Source organism: Hylobates moloch, unplaced genomic scaffold, assembly GCF_009828535.3.
Source record: "Hylobates moloch isolate HMO894 unplaced genomic scaffold, HMol_V3 SCAFFOLD_12, whole genome shotgun sequence".
Taxonomy (NCBI): Eukaryota; Metazoa; Chordata; class Mammalia; order Primates; family Hylobatidae; genus Hylobates; species Hylobates moloch.
This window is the reverse complement of record NW_026652287.1, coordinates 47624657-47638101: the sequence shown is the minus strand read 5'-3', so window position 1 is coordinate 47638101 and position 13445 is coordinate 47624657. Positions and strand designations below refer to the sequence as shown.

The window sequence follows — 13445 nt, the reverse complement described above, 5'->3', positions numbered from 1 at the left end:
AGTAGCTGGGACTACAGGCGCCCGCCACCACGCCCGGCTAATTTTTTGTATTTTTAATAGAGACGGGGTTTCACCGTGGTCTCGATCTCCTGACCTCGTGATCCGCCCGCCTCGGCCTCCCAAAGTGCTGGGATTACAAGCGTGAGCCACCGCGCCCGGCCAAAAATTTTTTAACTTAAAAAACAGGCTGGGTGCAATGACTCACGCCTGTATTCCCAGCATTTGGGAGGCCAAAGCAAGAGGATCACTTGAAGCCAGGAGTTCTAGCCAAGCCCTGGCAACATACCAAGACCCTGTCTCTACAAAAAAAAAAAAAAAAAAAATTAAATTAGCCAGGCATGGTGGTGTATGCCTATAGTCCCAGCTACTTGGAAGGCTGAGGTGGGAGGATTGTTTGAGCCCAGGAAATTGAAGCTGTAGTAAGCTTTGATCACACCACTGTACTCCAGCCTGGGTGACAAGGCAAGACCCTGTCTCAAAACAAAAACAAAAATAAACAGTCTTTGGGTATCATCCATGTAACTGTGGGAGTTTCTGGGCATTCGTGTGACAGTGTGCACATCCTTGAGTGTTGCCTGGGTGTTGGCGTGGCTGTGTCTGGAGGTATTCGTGTGACAGTTTTTTTAGGTGTTCGTGTGACTGCGCGCACACCCTTGAATGTTGCCTGGGTGTTGGCGTGGCTGTGTCTAGAGGTATTCATGTGACAGCGTGCACAGACTTGAGTGTTACCGGGTGCTGGTGTGGCTGTATGCACCTCTCTGGGTGTTGGTGGCTACGTGGGTCATGGCATGCATCTCCCTGGGGGTCCGTGGAGATGGGTTAACCTGGCTCTGGAGACCATGGGTGAGCCAGTGAGCAGTGGAACCCCTGGAGTCCCGCATCCCCAGAGGCATCCCAGCTCACCGTGGGTGGCCGCCGGGTCGGGAAGCACCACGTGGGCGTGCAGCTCCTGAAGCTGCTGGTGCAGCAGGTCGAGGCGGCGCGAGGAGCACCGCAGCAGCAGCTCCACGGGGCCCAGGCTGCGGCCCAGGTCAGTGGTGGCCCGCCGCAGGTTCTCAGCACCCTCCTTCAGCTTCAGCTCCTTGCGGATCTCCCGCCGCAGCCGCTCCCGCTCCAGCTCCAGCTGCTGCTGTACCCCGGGAGCCGCCAGGTCTGCCCCGGCCAGGCCCAACTGCTCTAGCAGGGACCAGCTGCGAGGCTCACTCTGCGGAGGACAGAGCAGGGTCAGTGGGGCTAGGAGGACTCCAAGTGCAGACCACGTGCAGCCAGCCTGGCCCAGCCTCTGCCCTGGATTGGGGCTCCCAAGGCAGGGCCTGCTCTACCTCCTCTGACTCCCAAAACTGGAAGGTGATGAGGCCTTGTCACTGCTTCCTGACCTCCCCAAACTGGGAGATCTCAAGAGCAGGGCCTTGTCACCCCCACCACCACAGTGTCCCCCACATTAAGGGAGTCTCAAGACTAAGATCTGTCTCCCTTCTGCTGCCTGCCCCAAACTAGAGGGTCCCAAGGGAAGATTCCTTCTTTTCTCTGCTGCTCCCCAAACTAAGAGGGCCCAAGGGCAGGCCCTGTCTTCTCTCTGCTGTACCCCTAAAACTACAGGGTCCTGAGGACAGGCCCCATCTTCCCTCACTTGTACCCTGAAACTATGGCATCCCGAGGGCAGGCCTCATCTTTCCTTGGCTACACCCCCAAAACTAGGGCATCTCAAGGGCAGGCCAAGTCTTCTCTCTGCTGTACCCCCAAACTATGGAGTCTTGAAGACCCTCATCTGCTCTTCTCCTATCTTCAACAACTGGGACCCTAAAGAGCAGAGCCCGGTCTCCTTCCTTCTGTCTCTCCCCAACCTGGGAGCCCCGAAGGGCCCTGGATAGTCTCATCCTCCAAACAGAGAATTCTGAGGCCAGCGCCCCATCTCCTCTCCTTGTTCCCAAACGGAGAAGTATCCGGGGAAGGACTACTGGCCTGTGCCACTTGGGGTCCCCTTCTGCCTGCCCCCACAGGGACCCTGGACCCCACCTCCAGCTCCTGCTCCGAGGGGTTATTGGCCTCCGCCATCCTGGGTCCGGGCTGAGGGCCCCGCCCTCTTCCTGAACCTCAGCCCCACCAGGGCCTCTCGGCCGCCACTTCCTCTTTCCTGTCAACTCCCAGCACCCCTCGCGCGGGGCCAACTCCAGGGCATCTAAGGGAACTTCCCTTCAGCCACCTCTAGGGCCAAGCCTGTTCCTCTAGATGAAACCCAGGGATAGTCCTTGCTCCCTGTCCCTGGAGAATGTCCAAGGTGTAGGCAGTTTGTACATTCACACACTCATGGTGTATCCATGAGGGGATGCAGGCTCTGGGGGCTGACTTGAGTATGCACATACTTTCAAATACATATGTGGATATGCACAGAACACAGGCTCACAAATGTTTGCACACTTCTTTTTCTTTCCCTTTTTTTTTTTTTTTTGAGACAGAGTCTCCCTTTGTGTTGCCCAGGCTGGAGTGCACTGGTGCGATCTTGGCTCACTGCAACCTCCACCTCCCAGGTTCAAGCAATTCTCTTGCCTCAGCTTCCCGAGTAGCTGGGATTACAGGCATGCGCCACCACGCCCAGCTAATTTTTGTATTTTTAGTAGAGACAGGGTTTCACCATGTTGGCCAGGCTGGTCTCGAACCCCTGACTTCAGGTGATCCGCCCCTCCTTGGCCTCCCAAAGTGCTGGGATTATGGGCATGAGCTACCGCGCCTGGCCTGTGTTTGCACACTGTTATGGCTGCAGGTGTGTGCCTGCAACACAGGCTCACGTGTGTGCACACTCCCATGCCTGTGTGTGGATGAAACAAAGATCCACAGACAGGTGCACATTTCTACACCTGCAGGTGTGTGCCTGGAAAATGGGCTCACAGTGTACCCATTCCCATGCCTACCACATATGCACTTATTTGCAAACACATACAAGTGCTTATGAGCTTCGCTCTAGAACCCATACAGGACACACTCCCACCTGCCCGAGAGGGCGTGGCCCACATGCTCATGCATGTGCACATGCTCACACACGTATGCACGCTCCCCGAGGCCCCTGCAGCACATCCATGCTCCCACAGACCTCCAGCCCTGCGACTACCTGCATGTGTCCCTACAGCCAGACTCTCCCGGCCACCCCTTGTCCCCGGCTTCCCCTTCAGGGTCAGAACAGCCACTTCTTCAGAGGCAAGGCCCCTTTCCTACAGACGGGCCGTCTCAACTTCCTGCTTCCTCTCAGTCCAGTCGCCAACTGTTATTGACCACAGCTGAGAGGCCCAGGGTCCCCAGCCAGCCCAGTGGCACCTCCCTCAGGCCAACACAATTAGGGGACAGCACTGGGGGACTGGGATAAGAATTTCCAAAACCAGGCCGGGCACGGTGCCTCACGCCTATAATCCCAGCATTTTGGGAGGCCGAGGTGGGTGGATCACCTGAGGTTGGGAGGTCGAGACCAGCCTGACCAACATGGAGAAACCTTGTCTCTACTAAAAAAAAAAAAAAAAAAAAAATACAAAATTAGCCGGGTACGGTGGTGCATGCCTATAATCCCAGCTACTCAGGAGGCTGAAGTAGAATCACTTGAACCCAGGAGGCAGAGGTCGAGGTGAGCCAAGATCGTGCCATTCCACTCCAGAGCAAAACCCCGTCTCAAAAAAAAAAAAAAAAAGAATTTCCAATTTCCAAAACCAACGCCGGACATGGTGGCTCATATCTGTAATCCCAGCACTTTGGGAGGATGAGCGAGGCAGATCACTTGAGGTCAGGAGTTGGAGACCAGCCTGGCCAACATGATGAAACCCCCTCTCTACTAAAAATATGAAAATTAGCCAGGCATGGTGGCACGTGCTTGTAATCCCAGCTGCTTGGGAGGCTGAGGCATGAGAATCGCTTGAACCTGGGAGGTGGAGATTGCAGTGAGTCGAGATCACACCACTGCACTCCAGCCTAGGTGACAGAATGAGACTCTATCTCAAAAACAAACAAAAAAAAGAATGCCCCAAATCAGCAGCCTACAAAACCACTTGCTAAGTACACAGTAATGTTCAAGAACAACTTATGATGGCATTACTTCCTGATAAGCTCATTATAAGTTGAGAATATCATAAGTCAAAAATGCATTTAATACACCTTACCTACTAAACATCATAGCTCACCCTGGCCTACCTTAAATGTGCTCAGAACACTTACCCAAGCCTACAGTTGGGCAAAAACGTCTAACACAAAGCTACTTTACAATAAAGTTGAATATCTCATGTAACTTTTTTTCTTTTTTTTGAGACAGGGTCTTACTCTGTCACCCAGGCTGGAGTGCAGTGGTGTGATCATGGCTCCCTGCAGTGTCTACCTCCCGGGCTCAAACAGTCCTCCCAGCTCAGCCTCCCAAGCAGCTGGGACTACAGGCATACGCCACCACATCTGGCTAATTTTTGTATTTTTCATAGACATGGGGTCTCGCTATGTTGCCCAGGCTGATCTCAAACTCTTGGGCTCAAGTAATCCTCCTGCCTTGGTCTCCAAAAGTGCTGGGATAACAGGTGTGAGTCACTGCCCCGTGGCCAGGGCCTTGATTTAAAACAAGAGCACCCAGATTCCAAATGCTGGCTAGGAAATGGCTCCCTGGGGTTATCTCCTTCAGCTGGGAGCATCCATTTCACAGACAAGGAATGTTATCCTTGGCTCCTGACTGATCTCAAGAGCAGCTGCCCCCAGGGAAGAATGCCACAGACCAAGTGTATCACTCCCACCATCTTCCCAACCCCTCCCTACTAATCTTGAGTAGCTGCCAAGAATCTCCCCACTTCACAGATGAGGAAACTGAGGCTCCAGGAAGTAAAAGTAGTATGTTTTTTTGTTTTTGTTTTTTTTGAGACAGAGTCTTGCTTTTTTTTTTTTGAGACAGAGTCTCGCTCTGTCGCCCAGGCTGGAGTGCAGTGGCACGACCTCGGCTTACTGCAATCTCCACCTTCTGGGTTCAAGCGATTCCCCTGCATCAGCCTCCTGAGTAGTTGGGACTACAGGCACGTGCCACCGTGCCCAGCTAATGTTTTATATTTTTAGTAGAGACGGGGTTTCACACGTTGGCCAGGCTGGTCTCGAACTCCTGACTTCAAGCGATCAGCCAGCCTCAGCCTCCCAAAGTTCTGGGATTACAAGTGTGAGGTACTATGCCTGGCCAGTAACAGTTTTCCATGGAGGGGAGATTTTCTCCCCATACCTGGGGACATGTGGCAACATCCAGAGACATTTTTGGTTGTCATGACTGTGGGTAGGGAGGTAGCTTCTATCAGGGTGAGGCCAGGGATGCCGCTCAACGCCCTGCAGTGCACAGGACAGCCTCTACTGCATAGCATGACCCAGCCCTCAATGTCAGTAGTGCTAAGACTGAGAAGCCTACGGTTAAGGGTCATAGATTTGGCCAGGTGTGGTGGTTCACGTCTGTAATCCCAGCGCTTTGGGAGGCTGAGGCAGGAACAGTGTTTGAGGTCAGGAATTGGAGATCAGTCTGGGCAACACAGCAAGACCTACAAACACTTCTACAAAAAATAAAAAAAAAAGTATTGGCCAGGTGTGGTGGCTCTGCCTGTGATCCTAGCACTTTAGGAGGCCAAGGCCGGAGGATTGCTTGAGCTCACGAGTTCGAGACCAGCCTGGGCAATGCGGTGACATCCCATCTCTACAAAAAATATAAGAATTAGCCAGGTGTGATGGAGTGTGCCTGTAGTCTCAACTACTTGGGAGCCTGAGGTGGGAAGCTGGCTTGAGCCCAGGAGGCAGAGGTTCCAGTGAGCCGAGATCACGCCATTGCACTCCAGCCTGGCCAACAGAGCCAGGCTTTGTCTCAAAAAAGAAGAAAAGAGGCCGGGTGCGGTGGCTCACGCCTGTAATCCCAGCACTTTGGGAGGCCGAGGCGGGTGGATCACCAGGTCAGGAGATCAAGGCCATCCTGGCTAACACGGTGAAACCCTGTCTCTACTAAAAATACAAAAAAAATCAGCCGGGCGTGGTGGCGGGCACCTGTAGTCCCAGCTACTTGGGAGGCTGAGGCAGGAGAATGGTGTGAACCCGGGAGGCAGAGCTTGCAGTGAGCCAAGATCAAGCCACTGCACACCAGCCTGGGCGACAGAGCGAGACTCCATCACAAAAAAAAAAAAAAGAAAGAAAGAAAAAGAAAAAAAAGAAAGGCTGGGCACAGTAGCTCACACATGTAATCCCAGCACTTTGGGAGGCCTAGGCGGGCAGGTTACTTTGAGCTCAAGACTTCAAGACCAGCCTGGGCAACATGGCGAAACTCTGTCTCTACTAAAAATACAAAAATTAGGCCGGGCGCGGTGGCTCATGCTTGTAATCCCAGCACTTTGGGAGGCCGAGGCGGGCGGATCACGAGGTCAGGAGATCGAGACCACGGTGAAACCCCGTCTCTACCAAAAATACAAAAAATTAGCCGGGCGTGGTGGCGGGCGCCTGTAGTCCCAGCTACTCGGAGAGGCTGAGGCAGGAGAATGGCGTGAACCCGGGATGCGGAGGTTGCAATGAGCCGAGACTGGGCGACAGAACAAGATTCCCTCAAAAAAAAAAAAAAAAAACATGGTGGTGTGCACCTGTAGTCCCAGTTACTCAGGAGGCTGGGGTGGGAGAATGGCTTGAGTCTAGGAGGCAGAGATCATGCCGCTGCACTCCAGCCTGGATGACAGAGTGAGACCCCAGTCTCAATTTAAAAAAATAAAGAAAAAAAAATTAGCCAGGTGTGGTGGTGCATTCCTGTAGTACTGTAGATCAGGTGTTTGAGGCTGCAGTGAACAAGAATCTCGCCACTGCATTCCAGCCAGGGTAACAGAGCGAGACCCTGTCTCTACAAAAGTAAAAGGAAATTAGCCAGGCATGTTGGTCTGTGCCTTTTGTCCCAGCTACTCGGGAGGCTGAGGCAAGAAGATCACTTGAGCCCCGGAAATCGGAAATCGAGGCTGCGGTGAGACAGGATCGCACCACTGCACTCCAGCCTGGGTGACAGAGCAAGACGCTCTCCCCTAAAATAAATAAATATAAATAAGTAAATCAATCAATAAGGATACAGATTCACACCCTGAACTGCTGACCGGGCCGCTTACCAGTAACGACTTCACAGCAGCCCCGCCTGCCAAGTGCTGGTGAGGTCTCGGTCTCTCTCTCTCCCATGAACACCCTCTTAGTCCCATTTTTCCTAGGTCAGAACCCAGGCTCAGAGAGGCGAAGGCACTGGGCCCAGGACACACAGCGAGGAAGTATCAGCGCTGGAATTTAAGCCCAGGCTCACCAAATACCACCCTCGCTCAGAAGGCCCCACCCCATCCCCAGCAGGCAGAGGGAGGACACAGCCAAGAGCGGGGCCAGCTCAACTGGGGAAGTCCAGGCAGAGAGGAGAGGTGGCCTCCCTCGGCCCCACCTCCAGCAGCTGAGGTCTGTAATGCACAGAGGGAGGGAGGCTGGGCTCCTGGGTTCTCCTCCCCTGAGTGACTCACTTCTACCCAGGGCATAGGGGTCACCTGAGGGCCAGCAAGGCAAACCCAGAACTCAGGGCCCTGGCCTGGCCTGGCCTATGGAGAACCCCTGCTCCTCCGCTGCCCACCATGGAGCAGAGACCTCAGACCCAGAGGACCTGCCTCCAACATTCGCCATCTTGCCAGAGCAGCCAGGGACCTAGACCCCCACATCCGGAGATTTCAATGCCTTGGGCGTTTCCGGAATCTGGACAGGACATCCGTTTGCAGGACACAGAACAGACAGGCACACGTTGGGACAGACAGAGGGACAGGGCGGCAGGCCCAAGCAACCATGAGAGAGGGATGACCAGGAGGGGGGAAGAGACTGCGGAGGAGATGGGAAGGGGGGACCAGGGCGTGGGTCCAGCCTCATTGCAGGAATCACAGCCTGTCTGGGTCATGTGTGGGACGCGCCAAGCGCATGCATGCGCCCGGGGATTCCCACACAGCCCTCCCTGGGCCGGGGGTAGAGGCAGGGACCCCGGCCCATCCCGGCCCTGAGGTCTGACCTTGTGTGATCGGCAACACCAGATACGCCCAGCTCCTCGGCAAGGCCGGCAGGCCATCAGCAGGACTGGGGAGGCGGGAGGGACCGGGGGTTACCGGGGAGACACAAAGGGTCCGGGGGCAGGTGCAGAAGGAGACGAGAACCCAGTTACACAACAACCACAGGACAATGAACTGGATGGTGAGGTGCTAATGGGGGCACCGAGGCACAGACATTTCTCAGATTTGGGTCACTTGAACCAAAGAAGGTTGGCAGTCACCCTGGCCGTGCTTGTCACAGACGGGGAAGATAAGTCCAGGTCAGTGATACCCACCAGGTGGCACAAGGGGAATCTGGCTGGGCGGGAGGCTGGTGCCAGTCACGTGTGTGTGTTAGCAGTGTGGGGGTGACCCAGCCGTGCCCAGCCACCATGCAAAAAAGTAGGATTCTATATATGGGAGCATCCCTGGCCTGTTGACTGAGACACTCCCCACCCGGGAGAAGGTTCCACCTGACAGCCCAAGGGTGGGAGTGGGGGTTCCCAGTCCCCCGACCTAATGCAGTGACTCGGGTACTTCCGCCAACAGGTGCCAATCTGGGTGGCGTCTGGAACATCATAAAGCTGTCTAGAGGTGGGGGTGGCTGGAGCTTTGTTATGCGGGGGAAGGGCACGGGCCGGGCCCAGCGGCCTCCTCCCCTCCCAAGGCACTGCGCCAGGCACCTGCCCCAGGTGGAGCGGCACCTGCCGGGTACCCAACCCTGGGGAGGGGGATGAGTTTGGGGGCGGACGAGAGGGACCGAGACTCCCAGCCAGCCACAGACACCCGAAGTAGAGCCTCCGCCGCGCCCCTTCTACTTCTCCCCGAGAGGCCGAGTTTGAGGGTGCAGCAGGGGTTGTCTCCGGGATCGCCCCCAAACCAGCCCCGTCCACATCGCCACCTGCCGAGAAGAGGGCCTCGCTCGCTCCACAGTCCCGGCCCAGGGAGGGGGCGCCGGGCGCTCCGGAGGCCCCCGCCCTCGCCATCGCCGCCCGAGTCTCGTTCGGGGGGCTGGGGGGCTCCCCCGGCAGCGCGCGGGCGGGGTCCGCCGGCGCCGTCCGGTCGCCCCGGGACTCCAGACGCAGGTGCGCCTACCTGCACGGCGTCGCTGGCCATGTCCTCCTGCCGCCCGCCAGGGGTCCCCGCGCGGAGGGAGGGGCGGCCAGAGGAGCGCGCGTGCGCCCCGGGCGTGGCGGGGAGGGGGCGGGCGCGGCGCGACCCTCCCGGGCGCACGGCCCGCTCCGGCCTGCTTGGCTCCCGCCTCGCCTGGCCAGGCCGCCGCGTCCCCGCGCCGCGCCCTCCGGCCCCAGCGGCCGCCGGGCCTGGTCACGTGACCCCGGAGGTCGGCGCCCGGGGAGGGGGCGGGGCCGAGGGGGGAGGGGTTCCCAGAGGCCCCCGGGGCTGCAGGGTCCCGCCCGTCCGCCCCCTCGGTCTCCCGAGCCCGGAGCACCCCGATCGGCTCCCCACCTTTCCTCTTTCCGGGTCCCGCGACGACCGCACGCTGCCGAGGGGTCCCCCATTGGAGCGCGCGGGAACCCGAGGAGAACGGTTCCCCGCTTTCAAGCCAAGAGCGGCGGAGGCCTTTGGGCCTCCCGGGACCCCTGAAAAAACAAACAGAATAACCCCCCACCCCACCCCACCCCGGTGCATTTGCAAGCTCGGGACGCCTGCATCTGTGGTCCCCTATTCAAGGGCATGGAAGTTTCCCCGTTACCTGGAGACAAGCTCTGGGCAGATCTGCATTCAAATCCCAGCGCTTTACGCCTTGGGGAAGCCAAACCCTTCCGGGCACCTCATCTGTGAAATGGGAATGATGCGCTCACCTCCTAGGTGTTGGTAAAATTCAATGAGATAGTGCAGGCCAAGAGCTGAGAACACTCTAGACGCTGCATAAGTGTTAGCTGCTGTCACTTTTAATGTTATCGTAACTGTTTGTTTGTTGTTTTGCTATTTTTGGTCGGAGTTTCGCTCTGTTGCCCATGCTGGAGTGCAGTGGCGCGATCTCAGCTTACTGCAACCTCTGCCTCCCGGGTTCAAGCGATTCTTCTGCCTCAGCCTCCTGAGTAGCTGGGATTACAGGTGCCCACCACCATGCCCGGCTAATTTTTGTATTTCTAGTAGAGACGGGATTTCATCACGTTGGCCAGGCTGGCCTCGAACTCCTGATCTCAGGTGATCCGCCCGCCTCGGTCTCCTAAAATGCTGGGATTACACAGGCCTGAGCCGCCGCGCCCAGCCTCTATTATCGTTATCGTTATTAAAAGAGGTTTGAATCCCAACTCGCTGTTCATCCTGGGGACCCCTGTGGCCTCTGAGTCTCAGTTTTCCCCGCTATAAAATGGGCACCGCCTTCTTTTTCTGGGTTGCTGCATGCAGATGGCGCTCCATAAATGCAGACTCGTGCCCAAGCGGAGAATGGAGGCCTCTGCGGATTTTCTAGGGGATCTCCGGGGTCTGCAGAGCGTGCAGCTTTGTTCGTGGCCGCTGTCGGACCCTCACTCCTTCGGAAACCAGGCGAGGGAGCCAAACCTTGGTCTCTGGGGCTCCGGCGGGGAGCGCTCCCTGGCGGCGGTGCCTGCACACTGGCGCCCTTTGGGACCCGAGGAAGCGCCGTGGGCTGCGGGTACCTTGGTTACGCGTGGCTCTGCGTGGTTTCAGTCGTCCCAGAAACCAGGGCGCAATGTTTTCTCTCTTATTTTTCCCTCTGAGCAACTCTTTGGGGGATATTAACAACAGAAAGAGAGAAGGAGGAGAATCATGCTGATCCAGAACCCATCCAGCCAGGCATGGTGGCGCACGCCTGTAGTCCCAGCCACCAAGAGGCTGAGGCGGGAGGATCGCTTGAGCTCAAGAGGCCGAGAATGCATCACTGTGGGGAGCGATCATGACGCCCCTGCACTCCAGCCTGGATGACAAAGCGAGACCCTGTCTAAAAAAAGAAAGAAAGAAAAAAAAATCGGCTGGGTGCGGTGTCCCACCCCTGTAATCCCAGCCCTTTCGGAGGCCAAGGTGGGTGGTGGGTGAATCACTGGAGATCAGGAGTTCGAGACCAGCCTAGCCAATATGGTGAAACCCGTCTCTACTAAAAAATATAAAATTAGCTGAGCATGGTGGCGCACGCCTGTAATCCCAGCTACTCGGGAGGCTGAGGCAGGAGAATCGCTTGAACCCGAGAGGCAGAGATTGCAGTGAGCCGAGATCATGCCATTGCACTCCAGCCTGAGCGACAGAGCAAGATTCCGTCTCAAAAAAAGAAAAAAGAGGGAGCCAGGTGCGGTGGCTCACGCCTGTAATCCCAGCACTTTGGGAGGCCGAGGGGGGCAGATCACGAGGTCAGGAGATCGAGACCATCCTGGCTAACACTGTGAAACCCCGTCTCTACTAAAAAAAAAATACAAAAAATTAGCCGGGCGTGGTGGCGGCCGCCTGTAGTCCCAGCTACTAGGGAGGCTGAGACAGGAGAATGGCGTGAACCCAGGAGGAAGAGCTTGCAGTGAGCCAAGATCAGGCTGCTGCACTCCAGCCTGGGCGACAGAGCGAGACTTTGTCCCAGAAAAAAAAGAAAAAAGAAAACAACAACAACACACACACACACAAGCCCAGAATTCACCCACATTTCACCTTTCCACTTTGTCGCATCCAGTCCCTACCATCACTCACCTGAACCAGTGTAGTCACCTCTCTCCTGGTCTCCTGGTTTTGCCCTCCCCCCACAGTCTGTTCCCACAACAGCCCAAGGGAGTGGTGAACACATGAGATGGGGTATGCCCCTCCTCTGTCTAGAACCCTCCATGGCTCCCAGCTCACTCAGGGAAAAAACTCAAGTCCTCCCCATAGCCCACGAAGTTCTGCACGATCAACTCTTACTTCTTCCCATCTCTCCCCCTTGCTCACTCCTTCCAGCCACATGAGCCTTCTAACTGTTTCTCAAATGCTTGTTGATTGAATAAAAGAAAGAACTCTGTGGCTGGGCGCAGTGGCTCCCACCTGTAATCCCAGCAATTTAGGAGGTCAAGGCGGGGGGGTGAATCACTTGAGGCCAGGAGTTCGAGACCAGCCTGGCCAACATGGTGAAACCCCATCTCTACTAAAAATTTAAAAATTAGTCAGGTGTACTGGTGGGCATCTGTATATCCAGCTACTTGGGAGACTGAGGCAGGAGAATGGTTTGAACCTGGGAGGCGGAGGTTGCAGTGAGCCAAGATTGCACCCCTGCACACCCCCCTGGGTGATAGAGCAAGACTGTGTCAGAAAGAGAAACAGAGAGAGAGAGAGAGAGAGAGAAGGAAGGGAGGGAGGGAGGGAGGGGAAGGGGAGAGGAAGGGAAGGGAAGGGAAGGGAGGAGGGAGGGAAGGAAGGAAGGAAGTAAAGAAGGAAGGAAAAAAGAAGGAAGGGTTCGGGGTCAGCGAGACCAACCTGGTAACAGATGAAACCCTCTCTATAAAATACAAAAATTAGTGGGTATGGTGGGGGCTTGGCTGAGGCAGGAGAATGGCGTGAACCCAGGAGGTGGAGCTTGCAGTGAGCCGAGATCACACCACTGCACTCCAGCCTGGGAGACAGAGTGAGACTCCAGCGTGGGGACAGAGCGAGACTCCCTCTCAAAAAAAAAAAAAACTCTGCGAGCTAGTTCTTTGATATTTATTTGTTTGTTTGTTTGTTTGTTTTAGACAGAATTTCGCTCTTGTTGGATGATCTCGACTCACCACAACCTCTGCCTCCCTGGTTTAAACAATTCCCAGCCTTAGCCTCCCAAGTACCACCACACCCGGCTAATTTTGTATTTTTAGCAGAGATGGGCTTTCTCTACATTGGTCAGGCTGGTCTCGAACTCCTGACCTCAGGTGATCTGCCCACCTTGGCCTCCCAGAGTGCTGGGATTACAGGTGTGAGCCACTGCGCCAAGCCTGATATTTATTTATTTAGAGACAAGGTCTCACTCTGTCACTCAGGCTGGGGTGCAGTGGTGCCATCACAGCTCACTGCAGCTTCCACCTTGCAGGTTTAAACGATCCTCCTGCCTCAGCCTCCCAGGTAGCTGGGACCACAGGTGTGCACCACCATGTCCGGCTAGTTGTTTTCAAAAAAATTTTTTTGTGCCGGGCGCGGTGGCTCAAGCCTGTAATCCCAGCACTTTGGGAGGCCGAGGTGGGCGGATCACAAGGTCAGGAGATCGAGACCATCCTGGCTAACACGGTGAAACCCCGTCTCTACTAAAAAAATACAAAAAATTAGCTGGGCGCGGTGGCGGGTGCCTGTAGTCCCAGCTACTCGGGAGGCTGAGGCAGGAGAATGGCGCGAACCCGGGAGGCGGAGCTTGCAGTGAGCCGAGATCGCGCCACTGCACTCCAGCCTGGGGGAGAGAGCAAGACTCTGTCTCAAAAAAAAAAAAAAAAA

General features: G+C 55.9%; 1 protein-coding gene across 1 annotated transcript in view; it reads right to left on the bottom strand.

The window, feature by feature from the left end:
• Positions 1–9378, bottom strand: part of PKN1 (protein kinase N1) — a 39930-nt gene extending 30552 nt beyond the window's left edge. Inside the window, exons 1-2 of the mRNA XM_058425761.1 lie at positions 9144–9378; positions 904–1204 (exon numbers count right to left, since the gene is read on the bottom strand). Of these exons, the coding sequence (XP_058281744.1) occupies positions 904–1204; positions 9144–9164 (322 nt within the window). The 5' untranslated portion in view covers positions 9165–9378. The remainder of the gene's footprint in view (positions 1–903; positions 1205–9143) is intronic.
• Positions 9379–13445: the final 4067 nt, after the last annotated feature.